This window comes from Hyla sarda, chromosome 3, assembly GCF_029499605.1.
Source record: "Hyla sarda isolate aHylSar1 chromosome 3, aHylSar1.hap1, whole genome shotgun sequence".
Taxonomy (NCBI): domain Eukaryota; kingdom Metazoa; phylum Chordata; class Amphibia; order Anura; family Hylidae; genus Hyla; species Hyla sarda.
Window position 1 is genome coordinate 93764037 of NC_079191.1, and position 20706 is coordinate 93784742.

The 20706-nt window shown below is 40.9% G+C and overlaps 1 protein-coding gene across 6 annotated transcripts in view; it reads right to left on the reverse strand.

The window, feature by feature from the left end:
* GIGYF2 (GRB10 interacting GYF protein 2) overlaps nt 1-20706 on the reverse strand; it is a 208667-nt gene that overhangs the window by 133858 nt on the left and 54103 nt on the right. For all 6 annotated transcript variants that reach the window (XM_056564616.1, XM_056564619.1, XM_056564617.1 and 3 more), the window contains exons 2-5: nt 15677-15758; nt 14448-14577; nt 7948-8043; nt 7497-7617 (exon numbers count right to left, since the gene is read on the reverse strand). In XM_056564616.1, the coding sequence (XP_056420591.1) occupies nt 7497-7617; nt 7948-8043; nt 14448-14577; nt 15677-15717 (388 nt within the window). In that variant the 5' untranslated portion in view covers nt 15718-15758. The remainder of the gene's footprint in view (nt 1-7496; nt 7618-7947; nt 8044-14447; nt 14578-15676; nt 15759-20706) is intronic.

Sequence of the window (20706 nt, forward strand, 5' to 3'; positions counted from 1 at the left end):
AAATCAAGCGAGTTCTGTCATGTCTGAATGAGGTTGAGAAATATATACTTTTGTATTGTGATGTATTTCAGTGAATATTTTTGCCTCAAGTTCACTATGTATGAATATGGTTTGCAGATTTATCCTGCCATTGCATAGCTTTAAAGGGGTATTCCGGCCATAGACATCTTATCCCTGATCGCAGGGGGGGCCTGCCGCTGGGACCCCCGCGATCTCCGTGCAGCACCCGCATTCTATGTCGGGCTGCTGCGCCAGTCTCGGAAACCTCTGTGTTTCCAGGACTGGAGATGTGACCTCACGTCACACCCCCTCCATTCATATCTACGGGAGGACATCACACCCCCTCCAATAGACATGAATGGAAGGGGTGTGGCGTCACAGAGGTTTCCAAGACTGGAGCAGCAGCCCAGCATAGAATGCGGGTGCTGCATAGAAATCGCGGGGGTCCCCAATGGCGGGCACCCCCTGCAATCAGACATCTTATTCCCTATCCTATGGATATGGATATATAAGATGTCTATGGTATATGGATATACAAGATGTCTATGGCCTGAATACCCCTTTAAGGAAGCAATCAACTCAACTACTATCCTTCTAGAGACATAAAGCCAATGCCCATGCAGATTAGAAGGACAAAATATTAGATAATGTAATTCTGCTATATTTACGCCCCACAACATAAGTAAACCATCTACTAACTAGGCATATTTTTATTTAGCACAGTTGCATGGATTGTTTTCCCTAATCTAAGAATGACTGTAACAGAATTTATTTTCAGAACAGAAACATTTATTTTTTATTAAGTAGACGCATCACAAACCGTAAAGTAGAATTGATTAGCTTTGTGCAAAGAATGAAAGCAGTGTACCATAAAATAAACTGGCCTTAAGCAATGTGAAAGATAAAGAAAACCTGATCTATATCTTGAATAAATCAAATAAGACTTATTATATGAAATGAAACAGCCAACTAGAGCACTGAAAAGTCTCTGTATGGTCAAAACAGTAGTGCCAATGTGAGCAATCTGTGACGTATCTATGACAACACGTCATCTTTCTAGCACATAAAGATTCTTGAAGGGGTAATCCAAGATCAAACAACAAACGGTAGCTTATTTCCTTCAAAACAGCACCATCAGTTCTTTTGAAGTGAATAAAGGCAAGTTGTAATACCATACACAACATGAAGACGTGTGGTGCTGTTTCTGAAAGAAAATTGCAGTTTTCGCTATCCCAAGGTGTTACATGGAGAGTTAACATTTAAATCTCCAAAGAGTGGCAGAAAAACTAACACATTCTTACCCGCTGCAAAAAAAAATACAAAATTGTTGTTGTGTGAAAGTGAACGAAAATGTTTAGCTTTTGATATGTTTTCTTTATTCTGGTCAGTACAATTATGATGGTACCCAATTAACTCCTTATGGACGTAGGGCGTACCTGTACACCCTACACCCGGTCCCAGTGTTTAACCCCTTAAGGACCGGGGGGGTTTCCGTTTTTGCATTTTCGTTTTTTGCTCCTTGCCTTTAAAAAATCATAACTCTTTCAATTTTGCACCTAAAAATCCATATGATTGCTTATTTTTTGCGCCACCAATTCTACTTTGTAATGACGTTAGTCATTTTGCCCAAAAATCTACGGTGATACGGAAAAAAAATCATTGTGCGACAAAATTGGGAAAAAAATGCAGTTTAGTAACTTTTGGGGGCTTCCGTTTCTACGTAGTAAATTTTTCGGTAAAAATGACACCTTATCTTTATTCTGTAGGTCCATACGATTAAAATTATACCCTACATATATAGGTTTGATTTTGTCGTACTTCTGGAAAAAATCATAACTACATGCAGGAAAATTAATACGTTTAAAATTGTCATCTTCTGACCCCTATAACTTTTTTATTTTTCCGTGTATGGGGCGGTATGAGGACTCATTTTTTGCGCCGTGATCTGAAGTTTTTAACGGTACCATTTTTGCATTGATAGGACCTATTGATCTTCATTTTTAAATGATCTAAAAAGTGACCAAAAATGCACTATTTTGGACTTTGGAATTTTTTTGCGCGTACGCCATTGACCGAGCGGTTTAATTAATGATATATTTTTATAATTCGGACATTTCCGCACGCGGTGATACCATATATGTTTATTTTTATTTACACTGTTTTTTTTTTATTGGAAAAGGGGGGTGATTCAAACTTTTAATAGGGGAGGGGTTAAATGATCTTTATTCACTTTTTTTTCCCCACTTTTTTTTTGCAGTGTTATAGGTCCCATAGGGACCTATAACACTGCACACACTGATCTTCATCATTGATCACTGGTTTCTCATAAGAAACCAGTGATCAACGATTCTGCCGCATGACTGCTCATGCCTGGATCTCAGGCACTGAGCAGTCATTCGGCAATCGGACAGCGAGGAGGCAGGTAGGGCCCTCCCGCTGTCCTGTCAGCTGTTCGGGATGCAGCGATTAGCCGCGGCTATCCTGAACAGCCCGACTGAGCTAGCCGGCAACTTTCACTTTCACTTTTAGCCGCGCGGCTCAGCTCTGAGCGCGCGGCTAAAGGGTTAATAGCGCACGGCGCCGCGCGCTATTAGAGGCGGGTCCCGGCTTCACTATGACGCGGGGTTACTGTGTAACCCTGCGTTATATCAGGAGAGCAGGACCAAGGACGTACCGGTACGTCCTTGGTCCTTCAGGGGTTAAAACAGGGTCACGACGTGACCCCGCATCACACCGGGTCGGTCCTGGCTGCTAATCATAGCCGGGACCCTGGGCTAACAGTGCGCAGCATCGATCATTGTGCCGCGTGCTGTTAACCCTTCAGTCAACTTTGATCGCTGCGTCTGAAAACGAAAGTAAACCCTTCCCGGCAGCTCAGTCCTGCTGATTGGGACATCGCGATAAAATCGCAACATTCCGATCAGCTGGGACGCAGGCGGAGGTCTCCTTACCTGTCTCCGCGGCGTCCGATCGTTGTTGCTCCAAGCCTGAGCTACAGGCTTGAGCAATCAAGCCCCTATCTGACTGATCCTCGCAAAGCTATGGCTTTGCAGGGATCAGCATAGGAGATCAGTGTGTGCAGTGTTATAGCAAAATAAAAGTGAAAAAAGTTAACAAAGATCATTTAACCCCTTCCCTAATAAAAGTTTGAATCGCCCCCCTTCTCACATAAAAAAAAACTGTGTAAATAAAAATAAACATATGTGGTATCGCCGCGTGTGAAAATGCCCGAACTATAAAAATATTAATAATATTAATTAATAATAATTAATAATATTAATTAATAATCGTTAATTAAATCGCACGGTCAATGGAGTGCACGCAAAAAAATTCCGAAGTCCAAAATAGTGTATTTTTGGTCACACTTTATATCATGAAAAAATGAATAAAAAGCGGTCAAAAAGTCCGATCAATACAAAAATGGTACCGATAAAAACTTCAAAAAATGAGTCCTCATACCGGCCCGTACATAGAAAAACAAAAAAGTTATAGGGGTTAGAAGATGAGAATTTTTAAACATATAAATTTTATTGCATATAGTTATGATTTTTTTCCAAAGTACGACAATATCCAACCTATATAAGGCTGGGTTCACACTACGTTTTCTCCCATACGGGAGCACATACGGCAGGGGGGAGCTAAAACCTCGCTCTCCCGTATGCCTTCGTATGCGCTCCAGTGTGTCATTCATTTCAATGAGCCGGCCGGAGTGAAACGTTCGGTCGGCTCATTTTTGCGCTGTATGCGCTTTTCCCCCGGACATAAAACTGTGGTCAACCACGGTTTGAGGTCCGGTCGTAAAAGCGCATACGGCGCAAAAATGAGCCGACCGGACCGTATGTTTCACTCCGGCCGGCTCATTGAAATGAATGACACACGGGAGCGCATACGAAGGCATACAGGAGCTCGAGGTTTTAGCTCCCCCCTGCCGTATGCGCTCCCGTATGGGAGAAAACGTAGTGTGAACCCACCCTAAGTAGGATGTCATTTTAACCGTATGGACCTACAGAAGAAAGAGAAAGTTTTATTTTTACCGAAAAATGCACTGCGTAGAAACGGAAGCCCCCAAAATTTACAAAATGAAATTTTTTCTTCAATTTTGTAGCACAATGAATTTTTTTCCTGTTTTGCCGTGGATTTTTGGGTAAAATGACTAATGTCACTGAAAAGTAGAATTGGTGGCGCAAAAAATAAGCCATCATATGGAATTTTATGTGCAAAATTGTAAGAGTTATGATTTTTAGAAGGTGATGAGGAAAAAATGAAAATGCAAAAACGGAAAAACCCTGCGTCCTTAAGGGGTTAATATAGTTTTGGTATTTTTCTACTGCTTAAAAAAAATTTTTTTTTATAAAAATGCTTTTAAACCCCATTAACTTTTAATTTTTTGTTTACAGAGCTGTGTAAGGGCTCATTTTTCGCTTTGTGGTCTGCTCTTTTTATCAGTACCACTTGGGGTAGATGGGTTAAAGTGACCAAAAAAAGAATCAATTGTAGCTTTATTTGTGTACCAGACATTTTTTTTTCTTAATTCGCAGAGTAGACATTTAACCCCTTAAGGACTCGGCCTATTTTGGCCTTAAAGGAGAACTCGGGAATATAAAAAATGTCCCCCATAATGCTGGCAATAAAAAAAAATAAAGATGTACATACCTTCCTCCGCTCCCCCGGGGCCTCCGGTAACCGGCTCCGGTCTCTGCCGTGATCCTCTTCCTGGTTGCTGGTGGTCGTCGAGTCATACTTCGCTCAGCCAATCACCAGCCGCAGTGAAGTCCCGACTCGGCTGGCGATAGGCTGAGCGGCAGTGTGACGTTTTCGGCCCCGGCAGCAGGTGACGGTGTAGAGAAGAATTTTGTGTCCTGAAGTGTTCTCACACTGCCGCTCAGCCTATCGCCGGCCGAGTCGGGACTTCACTGCGGCTGGTGATTGGCTGAGCGAAGTATGACTCGACGACCACCAGCAACCAGGAAGAGGATCGCGGCAGAGACCGGAGCCGGTTACCGGAGGCCCCGGGGGAGCGGAGGAAGGTATGTACATCTTTATTTTTTTTACTGCCTGCAGTATGGGGGACAATTTTTATATTCCCAAGTTCTCCTTTAAGGACTCAGACAATTTTATTTTTACGTTTTATTTTTTTCCTCCTCGCCTTCAAAAAATCATAACTCTTTCATATTTTCATCCACAGACTAGTATGAGGGCTTGTTTTTTGCGTGACCAGTTGCCCATTGTAATGCCATCACTCACTTTACCATAAAATGTATGGCGCAACCAAAAAAATACTATTTGTGTGGGGAAATTAAAAAGAAAACCACAATTTTACAAATTTAGGAAGGTTTTGTTTCTACGCCGTACAATTTATGGTAAAAATGACGTGTTCTTTATTCTTTGGGTCAGTACGATTAAAATGATACCCATGATTACATACTTTTCTATTACTGTTGCGCTTAAAGAAAAAAATATCGCAAACTTTTTAACCAAATTAGTACAGTGATCCCTTAACTTACAATGGCCTCAACATACACTAATTTCAACATACAGTGGCCTTTTCTGGACCGTAGTAACTTGAAACCAGACTCAACATACAATGTACATTCCAGATCTGTGAAACATGTCAATGGCTGAAAGAACCGACCAATCAGAATGGGCATTTTACTGGTAAAACACCTGTATTCCTAAAGTCCATGCACTGACTGGCTGTCTGGTAGCGCCCCCTACAGTACAGGGAGGTATTACATGTTCTGTACTATTTACCTGTACCAGAGTTAGCTGCTCTTTTGGACACCAAGTAAGGGCGGCCCCATGTTACTTTTTTGGGACACTGTGCGTACTGTACACGACCCTGAAGAAGCTCCTGTCCTCTACATAGACAGTGATTACAGCTTCCATTTCCAGCTCTTTATTACTTTTATATGTAAGGATTTGCTTTATCTATATTAGTTGTCTATTATTGTTTAATCCTCACTTTTTCCTATTTTTGGATGACATTTTGGGGCTTCAGAACCAATTACCAGGTTTCCATAGAGTTCTGGTCTCAACATAAAATGGTTTCAAAATACAATGGTCGTCCTGGAATCAATTAATATGGTAACTTGAGGGACCGCTGTACGTTTAAAATCCCTCTATTTTGAAGACCTATAACTTTTTCATTTTCCGTATAAGCGGCAGTATGTGGTCTCATTTTTTGCGCCGTGATCTCTACTTTTTATTCATAACATATTTGCATATATAAGACTTAATACATTTTTTATCTATTTTTTTTAAATAAAATGTTCTTTAAAAAAAGCAGCAATTTTGGACTTTTTTTTTAATGTTCACGCCGTTCACCCTGCGATATATCCTTAACATTACAGTTTAATAGTTTGGATATTTACGCATGCGTCAATACCAAATATGTTTATTCATTTTTTTTATTTTTTTTTTACACTTTTTGGGGGTGAAATTGGGAAAATTGGACAATTAAAATTTTTATTTGGGAGGGGATATTTCACATTTTTTTAAACTTTTAATTTTACACTTTAATAGTCCCCATAGGGGACTAATTATAGCAATCATTTGATTGCTAACACTGTTCAGTGCTATGTATAGGACATAGTACTGATCAGTGTTATCGGTCATCTTCTGCTCTGGTCTGCTCGATCTCAGACCAGAGCAGAAGACCTGTGGAAGGCAGCGGAGGCAGGTCGGGGGACCTCCGTCTGCCATTCTGGATGATCGGATATCCGCTGTATTGATCACGGCATCTGAGGGGTTAATGGCGGATGTCTGCCATTAGCGGTAGGTCCCTGGCTGCTATCAGCAGCCGGGACCTGCCGCGTATGACACGAGCATCGCTCCGATGTTCTCAGTCATGTATAGGACGTAAATGTATGTCCTGGTGCGTTAAGTAGCACCGCAACAGGACGTACGTTTATGTCCTGTGTCGTTGAGGGGTTAAGGCCAAAATAATCCTGACATTAAATAGTTAAAATGTCAATAAGTCAGCAAGGGTGCGTTCACAGTGTTTGTGTGTATATTACAATGTTTCTGTTACAGTATGATTAATGTTGGTGAATGCAAAAACAGTCAACTACACTATTGGGTACGCCAAAAAAATATATGTTTTTGCCCTTTTATTTTATAATGTAAGTCAATGTACACAGTATCACTCAATGTATATGTTCTATAAAAAAAAAAAAAAAAAAAAAAAAAATTATATATATATATATATTATATTATATTATATTATATTATATTATATTATATTATATTATATATATATATATATATATATATATATATATATATATATATATATATGATATCTGGTCAATGCACCCTAAATATGCTGATTGCCTCTGCCGTCAACAAAATGTAAATAACTCAGAAATATAATAAAGGTTGTAACTAAAAGTAGTAACATAGCATGAGTCAATGTTTTCTACATAAGTAAAAGTATAAACACGCTGTAAAAAGTAAACAGTCATAAGGTATACCCATTATTCAAAAAATCAACTTACCTCGACCTCTGGAGGAACTCCGACCTCTAGGAGCCCCTACTACTGTTCCCCCTCCTCCACTACTGCCCCTTCCCATAAGGCGCAGTACAGCAGCACTGTTAACAGACATTGAGAAGTTTCTCTGTTGGAATATAAGGTTAAAAAAAAAATGAAACGAAAAATTGTGGAAATACAAAAAATTTCAAATAATAAAAATAAATAAATTTTAAAAAAGCTGTTAGAGCATGTCATCAGAGAAAGTATACAGAGGCACCGGAGTGGGCCAAAGAAAAAGGGACTTATTTATGTTGGAAAGCTGAAAAGTCAGATTACCCGGTAGGGATTGTGGCAGATTACTGGCTGATGTTTTACTCCAGGCGGTACCATAATGCTAGCGTGCTGAGAAATAAAACATTTCTACTGTCCCTTAGGATAAAAATTTGTGACTCCTGAGAGCTTCCTTAGATCTTACCTGCTCCTCCTCAGTAAACGGAACAAGTGCCAAAGGTAGTAGGGGCTCCTCTTTCAAAATAGGAAAAAACTCTTTGTCCAGAAGGTCTAAAGGAACCTACAGCACAAAATATTCTAGTTACGCATCTGAACCTCAAAAGGTGTTTACAGGCTGTATAAGATTCTAGTGTACAGTTCTGCTCTAATGGCCTACAAAACAAACTCTTAATATATGAATAACCATTATTGCTGCTAACACAAAGGACACTTTTAAACTGCTAATCTTCCAATGAGAAGAGAATAAATGTAAACATTTTGTAAATTATAGAACATAGCTTGAATTAGAAAACCTTTTGACACTAGGCCTTGCTTGTAGTAGTAGACATAAGGTCACATTTTCAGTGGTGCTGCAGAGATAGATGGGAAAAGCACAACAGAGAATGAACGGAGCTCTAGCTGCAGCACTATTCATTACTATTACTATTCAAAGCGGTCATAATGGTCATGGATCCTGGTAAAATGAAGGCCACAATATCATTATCCATTGACTTGGTCTGTAAGGGTGCATTTGCATAGTTGTGATTGAACAATCGATTTTTGGGTCAAGTTGGACATCCGAACTTCCGGATCTCCATTTGACTCTCTCCATGTCTCCTATCTTTATTCTCCTGTCTGCACAAATACTTTGTCTTAGGGCTCTGTATTATGGCACCATACTATGTCCTACATTGGCATTGCTCTTGTATGTTCTGCAAAATCTTAAATAAACCTGTTTAAAAAAAAATTATAAATCTGTTTAAAGTCGTTTTTACTACTAGAACTAGTAAATTCATGCTCATTTAGCACGTGACCATTTTGACTTTTTTTTTTGCCACAAGGGAGATTAGAAAGCCGATCTATAATAAAGAATGTATGCTGATACTGAAAAACCAAATGCCTTAGCTGTAGCAAGCTGTAAAAATGGCAATCCAGTCAACCATTTAAAATTTAATATACCGTATTTATCGGGGTATACCATGCACCGGCCTATAACACGCACCATCCTTTTTCCAAGGATATTTGGGTAAAAAAAAGTTTTTTACCCAAATATCCTTGGTAAAATGAGGGTGCATGTGTGTGCATGTGTATACCCTGATAGACTATTTCTGACCACGCAGAAGCCCCCAGGAAACGCAGGGGGAGAGAGGCAGTCGCTGCCCGCTTCTCTCCCCTGCCTTTCCTGGGGTCTAGAGTCCTGCTGCCACCGCTTCTCTCCCCCTGGCTATCCAGAGACCGCCGCCGCCGCTGCCCCATTACCTCCCCCATCCCCGGATTTATAATTACCTGTTCCTGGGGTCAGTTCCATGCTGATTCTGGCTCCGGAGGTGTCCTTAGCTGTCACTGTGCGCAGGGCCACTGATGGTGATGTCGCGTTGAAGACGCCACTCGTCATTGCGCAGCGCATAGTAACGACACAGGAGACGCCGGAGCCAGAAGCAGCATGGACCCCGGGAACAGGTAATTATAAAACTGGGGATGGGGAAGTAATGGGGCAGCGCCGGCGGTCTCTGGACCCCAGGATAGGCAGGGGCAGAGAATAGGGCGATCTCTGGACCTACAAAAGCCGCTGCAGTTCATGGATTTAAAGTGCCCACTTTAAATCATTGAACTGCAGCAGCTTATCGGTGTATAACACGCACATAGACTTTAGGCTAAAAAATTTTGCCTACAAAATGTGTGTTATACGCCGATAAATACGGTAATACCAACAACTGCGCAAAAGGGACTTTGTACAAGTTGAGCGTGTATACCATACTAAACTATACGTTACGGATATGTATACACAACGTATACAAACTTATGCATGCACAGTGCCCAGACAACTACACCAGTGTTTCCCAACCAGGGTACCTGCAGCTATTGCAAAACTTCAACTCCCAGCATGCCTGGACAGCCAACGGCTGTCCGGAAATGCTGGGAGTTGTAGTTTTGCAACAGCTGGAGGCACACTGGTTGGGAACACTGAACTGCACAGATCTCAGCCACTAGAGAAAATTAGCACACAATGCATGCTTATGTAGGATACAGAATGACCGCACAACTTGTATATGAAGACCCTTTTGCGCACTTGTTCTTAGATATTAGAAGGATTTTCAGGCCATCAGGTGCAGGATTAAATATATTTTGCTCTAGTATTTTTCCACTTTTCTTTATTTTAATAAAAAAAAAAAACAAGTCAGAATATACCATCATGGAACATTCTTTGCAGGTGTAAGAAGCAATGGACACGCTGTAATATTTATTCCCATCAAAGCTGATCTGAGTTTTATTAGATCCAGTACCTCTGACCTACATACTGCTCCATGGAGATTAGCAGAAAACAAAATGGATGTGTTTGTAGCATAAAAGGCATCAAAAAAGGATTAAAACTCTGAATAAATAAAGTTTATGATTCATGTTTTCAGCCAGCCATGCACAAGATGAAAGTCAACCATTATAGATTTAAAGGGGTTTTTCCACAAAGGACACATCTGCTGAAAAGGTTAGGATGTATGATTGGAGGGGTTATTGGGGTACTCTGGCATTAAAAAAAAATGTGCATGAGACCCCAGTTCTTGTGATCGGTAGGGGGGTCGGTCAAAGCATTATTTGGATCTCTACCATCTATCCTGTTAATACATGTTAAGTTTAAATGTTAGGATTATCCCCCTTGTCCAGCTATTGAAAAACATAGAGCCCCAAAGTATTAAATAACATAAAAACCTTATAACTCCAATTCCACTGGAATACAGTGCAGAAGCCCCAGCGGACACCCGTGCCTTTGTTTACTAGCAGTACGTGACTGCTGCAGACAGTCAGTGGCTACATGTCATACTACTGGCATCATGGTTCCCTTGCTAAGCAGTGATGCAAGTAGTACTAAACACATTTTATTTACATTGTTTATATTTATATTGTTATTACAGTTCTATTATATAACAATAGTAAGAACACACATATTAACATCAGGGCATCGGAAATAATGTGTTGGCCATTCTATTTCATTATGTGACTATTACAGTGTTTTTGGATATATTTTATTTATATTTTACTTTCCAAAAGATCCCAAAGTTGTTCAATGTGTATTGTACAATATTTTTACACTATAGTTTTCTCATATATCTTCAGAAGCCCCATCATCCCCTGTTAGAGTAAAAAGACTAATGTATTGTGACATTTATTCGCATCATTTTCACAATAAGGGTACGTTAACATTAGTGTGAATGGGTCTCCCCTAGACCCGTTCACACTGCGGAATTTCAGCGGCAGACAATTCCGCCGCTGAAACTGTTCCGCACAAAGAAAGAACATGTTGATTCTTTGCGCGGATTCCGCGAGCACTGCATAGCCGTCAATGGTGACGGCTCAGTGCCCCGCGGCCCTAGCGCCGAAGTATTTTTAGCGGCGGCCAACAGACGGAATCTCCTCTCACTGAAATCATCGAGCGGAGATTCCGCAGTGTGAACGCACTCTAAGACCAGGCTGAAGCAAGGCTCAGAAGTAGAGTACCATATGAAACATGACCCCTTCCAGTATTATTTATAGGGCCCTCATTTATTGCTGCTCTGTAGTGATCCAGATGGAAAAATGTTTTTGTCTTTTATTTCAGGTTTCTGGTTGCAGCTTTCATAAAGACATGAAACCCACATGTTTTATGATCATTGTGATTGCTGTTACACCAACAATAGATAGCGAGTGGTCATTTAGGAGTTGGACAGCACATATATAAAGAAAAAAAAAAAAAAAATATATATATATATATATATATATATACACACACACATACAAACACACACACATATATATATATATATATATATATATACACACACACACACACACACACACACACACACACACACACACACACACAGTGGGGCAAAAAAGTATTTAGTCAGCCACCAATTGTACAAGTTCTTCCAAATAAAAAGATGAGAGAGGCCTGTAATTATCATCATAGGTATACCTCAAATATGAGAGACATAATGAGAAAAAATATATCTTTACAATCACATTGTCTGATATTGAAAGAATTTATTTGCAAATTATGGTGGAATATAAGTATTTGGTCACCTACAAACAAGCAAGATTTCTGGCTCTCACAGACCTGTAACTTCTTCTTTAATAGCCTTCTCTGTCCTCCACTCATTACCTGTATTAAAGGGGTGCTCCCATGGGAAAAACTTTTATTTATTTTAATTTTTTTTTTTTTTTTATCAACTGGTGCCAAAAAGTTAAAGGGGTTATCCACCATAAGGTGATTTTAGTACGTACCTGGCAGGCAGTAATGGACATGCTTAGGAAGGATCTGCGCTTGTCTTGGGGCTAAATGGCTATGTTGTGAGATTACCATAACACTGTGGCTAGCTTTTTGTGAACTTGTATTTCCTGTTTGACTTCTTTTTTTGACTACAAGTCCCACAATTCCATTTTCCTCCCTCCCAAACATCAGCCACTCCACCCATTGAAACTTAAATGAGCTGCATCCATCGAAAGACCTGTGGTTTTCAATCAGGGTGCCTACAGCTGTCACATTAGTTGCAGATGGATCCCTCCACCCATTGAAGCAGACAGGCTCCCTGTCATCAGCTGACTAGCGAGTCAGGTCTCGGTCGCATTGCAATGTGGGAAAAGTCAGAGACAACAGTCATTTTGTATGCTGGTGAAAATCACAGAATTGTGAGAAAACCATCACACAGGTACAGACACTATATTATGAACTCCACTAACTTTACAGCCCCTGTAGCATAGTCAAAAAAAAATCCTGGAATACCCCTTTAAAAAGATTTTTTTAGTAATTTACAAATCTGAATCCTTACAGTACTTTTTAGGGGCTATATACTACAGAGGAAATGCTTTACTTTTTAGATTTCTCTGATGTCATGACCACAGTGCTCTCTGCTGACCTCTGCTGTCCATTTTAGGAACTGTCCAGGGCAGCATATGTTTGCTATGGGGATTTTCTCCTGCTCTGGACAGTTCCAAAAATTGACAGCAGAGGTAGGCAGAGAGCACTGTGGTCATGACATCAGAGAAATCCAAAAAGAAAATAATTTCTTCTGTAGTATATAGCCCCTAAAAAGTACTGGAAGTATTAAGATTTTTTAATAGAAATAATTTACAAATCTGTTTAAGTTTCTGGCACCAGTTGATTTAAAAAAAAAAAAAAAAAGTTTTCCACGGGAGTACCCCTTTAATGGCACCTGTCTGAACTTGTTATCAGTATAAAAGACACCTGTCCACAACCTCAAACAGTCACACTCCAAACTCCACTATGGCCAAGACCAAAGAGCTGTCAAAGGACACCAGAAACAAAATTGTAGACCTGCACCAGGCTGGGAAGACTGAATCTGCAATAGGCAAGCAGCTTGGTGTGAAGAAATCAACTGATGGAGCAATTATTAGAAAATGGACGACATACAAGACCACTGATAATCTCTATCTGGGGCTTCACGCAAGATCTCACCCCGTGGTGTCATTCATTTAAAGCGCCGCGGCCCGCATTTCATTAATTTAAAGCGCCGCAGCCGGCAAGTCATTCATATAAAGCGCTGGCGGCCGCAAACTCATTCATTTCAAGCGCCGCCGCATCTGTGGCCACTCATCTGTGGCTGATAATTCATTCATTCGAGGGGGGGAGGGGCCCAACCGGTATTGCGGTATGGGAAAAATTTATAAGGTGCAGAGAAAAAAAATTCGGTATTCGGTATGAACCGGTATACCGCCCAGCCCTTCTAGCCAGTCTCCAGATCTCAACCCCATAGAAAACTTTTGGAGGGAGTTAAAAGTCTGTGTTGCCCAGCGACAGCCCCAAAACATCACTGCTCTAGAGGAGATCTGCATGGATTAATGGGCCAAAATACCAGCAACAGTTTGTGAAAACCTTGTGAACACTTACAGAAAACGTTTGACCTCTGTCATTGCCAACAAAGGGTATATAACAAAGTATTGAGATGAACTTTTGTTATTGACCAAATACTTATTTTCCACCATAATTTCCAAATACATTCTTTAAAAATCAGATGGATTATGGATTTTTTTTCTCATTATGTCTCTCATAGTTGAGGTATACCTATGATGAAAATTACAGGCCTCTCATCTTTTAAAGTGGGAGAACTTGCACAATTGGTGGCTGACTAAATACTTTTTTGGCCCACTGTATATATATTTCCCCCCCCCCCCCACATCTTCTAGCTTTAAGAATTACCCAAATGTGTTTGTTTTGCTTCCTTATGAGACATTTTCACGCACAAAACTAGAAACTTGTGTTTTTATTGTCCTGGGTTTGAAACAGTTGTTGTCAAAACTGAATCCAACACAAGCAAAATTTAGCAACAGAACAAAAAGTTGTCTGTGTGCATCAAAAAAAATAAAAAAATAAAAAGGAGAAAAAGTTAAGTATTTAGTAACATGATGCTCTTTGAAGTCATTAATATAAACATACATCTACCGTTTAAGAACTGTGAACTGGAGACAAGACATTCTGATATACGACTGGCTTACCTTATTGTCCTTTACATAAAGTGCTAGCATCTCTTCCCGGCCGTACCGATAGTCTGCAAGTTTATACTTTGGCAATGCTGGGGAGAGGGGTGGGGATATAACAGAGCCCCCGCTTGACAAAGCCCTAAGCCTGAAAAAATATATATATATACAAAATTAAACATAATGAAGAATTCAATCATAAGCATTATACTAAAATTGGACCCCTTTTTCCAGCTGGAGAGAGTGAGGGTGGACAAGCTGGAATTTTCAGCTGGAATTTTGACTGACACTTAAAGAAAAATAATTAATCTAGAAAAATGCTAAAAATTTTTTTTTTTTTTAGCAGAATTTTGGATTTTTTTTTAAACTAAAACTGTTATATATATCAATCAAAATTTACCACTAATGTAAAGTACATTAGGTCACGAAAAAAAAGAATCTCAGAATTGCTTTCATAAGTAAAGTAAAAGCGTTCCAAAGTTATCACCAAATAAATGGACGTGTCAGATTTAGAAAATTTGCCTTAGTCATTAAAGGAGAACTCCAGAATATAAAAATTGTCCCCCATACTGTCGGCAGTAAAAAAAAAAAAAAAAAAAAAAAAGATGTACATACCTTCCTTCGCTCCCCCGGGGCCTCCGGTAACTATCTCCAGTCTCCGTCGCGATCCTCTTCCTGGTTGCCGGTGGCTGGCGAGTCATACTGCGCTCAGCCAATCACCGGCCGCAGCAAAGTCCCGGCTCGGCCGGCGATAGGCTGAGGGGTAGTGTGACATTTTCGGCCCCGGCAGCAGGTGCCCGTGTAGTGAAGAATTTTGTGTCCTGAAGCGTTCTCACACTGCCGCTCAGCCTATCGCAGGCAGAGTCGGGACTTCACTCCGGCCGGGGGTGATTGGCTGAGTGCAGTATGACTCGCCAGCCACCGGCAACCAGGAAGAGGTTCGCGGCGCAGACCGGAGCAGGTTACCAGAGGCCCCAGGGGAGTGGAGGAAGGTGTGTACATCTATTTTTTGGGGGACAATTTTTATATACTGGTGTCCTCCTTTAAGAACAAAACAGGCTAAGGAGTAAAGTGTTAATATCTAACTGAGGTGATGCCGCCTTAGTCAGGATCTATAAAGGAAAAAAAAAATGGCAAAAAGACATCTATTCACCTGATTGAGTTTTCTTTTGATATCAGATAACATTATTTTAATATCACATCATAAAAAGACAGAGTATCCTGTCATAAGTAAACATGGCACTTACCACTCAGGGCCAAAATTCAGGGTCTGAGTCTCAGCTGTCATAATGCTTTCTGTTTACTTTGTTTTTACAAGAGAATGAAAATCTGAAAAAGAAAAAAATATATATATATATGATTAATGAGAAGAAAAAAAAAAACACCATTCATCAAGACAGAACCTACAGCAATGATGCATACGTTTTCTTTTACAATCACAGTGCATTCTGGCCCTAAAGAATAAAACCAGCCCAGAGGTTTTCTGGGTAGAAGTTTGAATTAAATACTCCTATATTAGTCAGGAGTATTACAGTTCTCATGGGATTTACACTAAAGAGTACAATGGATTCTGGGAAAGCAAGAAAAATATTGAGTCATCTGTGATTACAATGGTCTGGAATATAACTACTCTGTAATAGAGGAAGAATGATGCCATGATCACTTAGGTACACATACCCTTACAAAGAGTTCCCCAACAGGGTGCCTTCAGCTGTTGCAAAACTACAACTCCCAGCATGCCCGGACAGCCTTCGGCTGTCCGGTCATGCTGGGTGTTGTAGTTTTGTAACAGCTGGAGGCACCCTGGTTGGGAAACACAGTCCTAATATATAGGCTGGTTATATAGCAGATATATGCAACAGTACATGATAACTTCAGTATTATAGAGCAGGGCTTGCCTGCTTCTACTGGGACCTCTCCAGCTAGAACATAGAGTGGTCTATGTCTTTCCACTGGTCGTAGGACTTGTTAATAGGGGACAAAATAAACCTATATTCACCTGTCAAGGCCAAGAGAAGTGCCCATGAGCACCGGGGCCAGTTATGGCTTGTGGCGTCACATGTAAACTGTATTTGGATAACACTGGAGTGGTACCAAGCTGTGACTAGAACAAAGACTGTCACAACCATAGAAACGACCACAACATATAAATCAAACATAAAGTGTGGTGTGCACAGAGCCAAACATGAACATTCAATCCCACATGTGACATACATGCACGGTGTACAGTAGCAATAGGTTTGAAGAGCAGGGGCAGTGAGACTATGGAAATCAAACTACATGTTTTTCAATCAACAAATAGCGTATTTTCCGGCGTATAAGACAACCCCCAACCTTTACAGTTAAAATATAGAGTTTGGGATATACTTGCCGTATAAGACTACCCCCTCTACCGTGATGTACGGTACCTTACCAGTGATTGGCTGGTTGTTGTATACAAAGCCTGCTTGGATTGGTCAGCTCTCCCTGCCTGCCCAGCCCTCCCTATCTCCAAGACTATCAGAGCGGTACATACCTCTTTCACCCGTCTGGCCCGCCCTTGTATCCTATTGCAATTAGACAGAAGAGGAAATGGCATCCGGCTCCCAGACTGGATAAAACTGTAGCTTTATTGTATCATATTAAAATCCAAAATAGAACATAATGCGGATAAGAACAAATGAAACGCAACGCAACCAACGCGTTTCGACCTGTTAACAAGTCTTAATCATGGTTAAGACTTGTTAACAGGTCGAAACGCATTGGTTGCATTTCGTTTGTTCTTATCCGCATTATGTTCTATTTTGGATTTTAATATGATACAATAAAGCTACAGTTTTATCCAGTCTGGGACCCGGATGCCATTTCCTCTTCTGTCCAATTGCTGCACCTGGGAACACGGCCCTTGCCTCATTCCGAGTCTTCCACCTGGAGAGGTGTGTTACAATATACGTGATCTGGGTCTGGGAACTACATATGGTGAGCTGAATTTTCTTTCCTTGTCATTGAAGTACTTATATCCTATTACCGTACCTCCTTCTACACCTCTCTGGTCTCGCACATGCTCCACCCTTGTATCCCATTACCGTACCTCCTTCTCTGCCTCTCTGATTTCACAAATGCGCACCAGCGCCGCCTGTCAGATTTTGCACCTGCGCACCTGCACCGCCTCTCAGATCTCGCACATTCATGCGTGCGCCGCCTCAGATGTCACACATGCGCGCCTGCCCCGCTTCACTGCACTCCCCAGGAGCGAGATCTGAGTGGCGGAGAAAGAGGTACGGCATTAGGATACATACAAGGGCGGGCTGAACGAGTGAAAGATGCATGTTTTTCTGGGCACAGCACCACTCTCTCTATCCATACCCCGTTCGCTCCGCTCGCTCTCTATCCGTACCCCCGGGCGTCTCGGCCAACTGCCGCACCCGCCCTATAAGACGACCCCTGACTTTTGATAACATTTTCCAGGGGTAAAAAGTCGTCTTATACACCGGAACATACAGTAATTATTTTCATTGAACATTATGTGAAATGTTTCCGAGCAAAGATTATCACCATAAAGATGACAACCATTATCAGGAATTGTACATTTGTTTAGAATTCTAACCGTTATTAGTATAATCAGCATCAGCTTTCTTTCAAACATCCCTTAACGACGCAGGACGTAAATGTACGTCCTGGTGAGCTGGTACTTAACGCACCAGGACGTACATTTATGTCCAATACATAACCTGGCTGCTGATAGCAGTCAGGGACCCGCCCGTAATGGCGGATATCCGCGTATGTCCGCCATTAACCCCTCAGATGCCGTGATCAATACAGATCATGGCATCTGCAGCACTGCGGTCACTAAAATGGACAATCGGACCACCCGCAGCGCTGCCGCGCCGATCTGATCATCCAGCATGGCGGCCGGAGGTCCTCTCACCTGGCTCCGGCCGTCTCCCGGGGTCTTCTGCTCTGGTCTGGTCTGAGATCGAGCAGACCAGAGCAGAAGATGACCGATAATACTGATCAGTGCTATGTCCTATGCATAGCACTGAAGAGTATTAGCAATCGAATGATTGCTATAAATAGTCCCCTATGGGGACTATTAAAGTGTAAAAATAAAAAGTAAAAAAAGTTAAAATTACAAGTTAAAAAAAATTTGAAAAACCCCCTCCCTCAAAAACGTAAATTGTCCCATTTTCCCTATTTCACACCCCCCCCCCCCCAAAAAAATTTTTTTTTTATATACATATTTGGTATCGCCGTGTGCGTAAATATCCCAACTATTAAAATAAAGTGTTAATGATAACGTACAGTGAACGGCGTGAACGTACAAAAATAAAAAAAATAAAAGTCCAAAATAGCTGCTTTTTTATAAAAATTTTATTCCAAAAAGAAAAAAAAGTATTAACAGTTTTATATAAGCAAATATGGAATCAAAAAGTACATATCACGGTGCAAAAAATGAGCCCTCATATCGGAAAAATGAAAAAGTTATAGGTCTTCAAAATAGGGGGATTTTAAACATACTAATTTGGTTAAACAGTTTGCGATTTTTTTTTAAACCCGACAGTAATAGAAAAGTGTGCTATCATGGGTATCATTTTATTCGTATTTACCCAAAGAATAAAGAACTCGTCACTTTTACTGTAAATTGTACGGCGCAAAAAAGAAACCTTCCAATGCGGTTTTCTTTTTAATTTCCCCACACAAGTAGTATTTTTTTGGTTGCGCCATACATTTTATGGTAACGTGAGTAATGTCATTACAACACAACTGGTCGCGCAAAAAACAAGCCCTCATACTAGTCTGTGGATGAAAATATAAAAAAGTGTTATGATTTTTTGAAGGCGAGGAGGAAAAAATGAAAACGTAAAAATAAAATTGTCTGAGTCCTTAAGGCCAAAATGGGCTGAGTACTTAAGGGGTTAAATGAGTAAAAAAAAAATAGGAGATTTATGTATTCACACATGTAGTTGGCATAATCTGTATACTGCCATTCACTTACTTTACAACAACAGGACAGTACAAGTTGTAGTAACCTCCTCCATATTTATCGTTCTGCCTTATAATAATATGTCATTGCATCACGGGAGGAGCCATGAAGTATACAATGGCCTGGAGCTGGCAAGTTACTTCTCGTAGGAGCGCCAATGCCTTCTCTAATCATTCTACTGCCAAGAAAATGCTGTCCCTTTATTAAAGGAAGCCGCCTTCTTCAATAGCACCATTGCATGCCCTGCTAAGTACACACTAGTTTCAGGTTATGCCAGACACAAGGCAGGCTTCACTCACACAAAGGAGTCTTGTCATATCAGGCGCATTTTCCCATACGTCTTTATTAAAAAATGTTCTCAGTTTCTCTTCTGCAGCCTACATATTGTCACATCCATTGCAGGCTGCTCTGTTCTGTTGTGGAATCCATCAGTAGAGCAGCCCTTATGTCTCCTCTCCTGAAGGAACTTTTAAGCTGATTAATGACTAGATAATAGAAAAATGCTGTTGTCCAAACTGGGCATCTCTACTAGGTAGTGTAAAGAGGTCACCAGATATTGTCTGGTATGTCCTCAGAGTATACAGTACAACAGATCTACAGCTACAGTAAACTACAATATGCACACAACCTAGCAAGAAGTTATCTACTGAAGTCTGTTCTTCCCCAATTACTTGTGGAACAGGTCAGTCCAGTAAAGACAAGCTCTGACGTCTGACATTTAAAGCAAAGTTTTGTTTGCTATTAAAAAGTATATTTTCAGGGAATGTAGTTTACATATCTAACTTAACACCGCACAGACCTATATTGTAGACACTGGGTATCACAGAATTTTCTTAACCAATTTCTGGTTTCATTAAACACAAGGGCCTAGATCAGTGGTCTCAAACTGTGAGGACCCCCGGGATATCGGCTGCAGCACTGTGCGTAATGACGGGCGATACAGGGGCTGGAGCATCGTGACATCACGACTCGCCCCCTTAATGCAAGCCTATGGGAGGGGCGTGACGGCCGCCATAATCCCTCCCATAGACTTGTATTGAGGGGGCGGGCCGTGACATCACGATGCTCCAGCCCCTGTATCGCCTGTCATTATGCACAGAGCGAGTTTGCTATGCGCAGTAATGACAGCGGGGTACTGCAGCCGAGATGCCAGGGGTACCCAGCGATCAGACATCTTATCCCCTATCCTTTGGCTGTCCAGGCATGCTGGGAGTTGTAGTTTTGCAACACCTGGAGGAACCCTGGTTGAGAAACACTGACATAGGCGGTAAGTGCACATTAAGAAACATCTTTCAAGAGTTAACCCTAATAAAA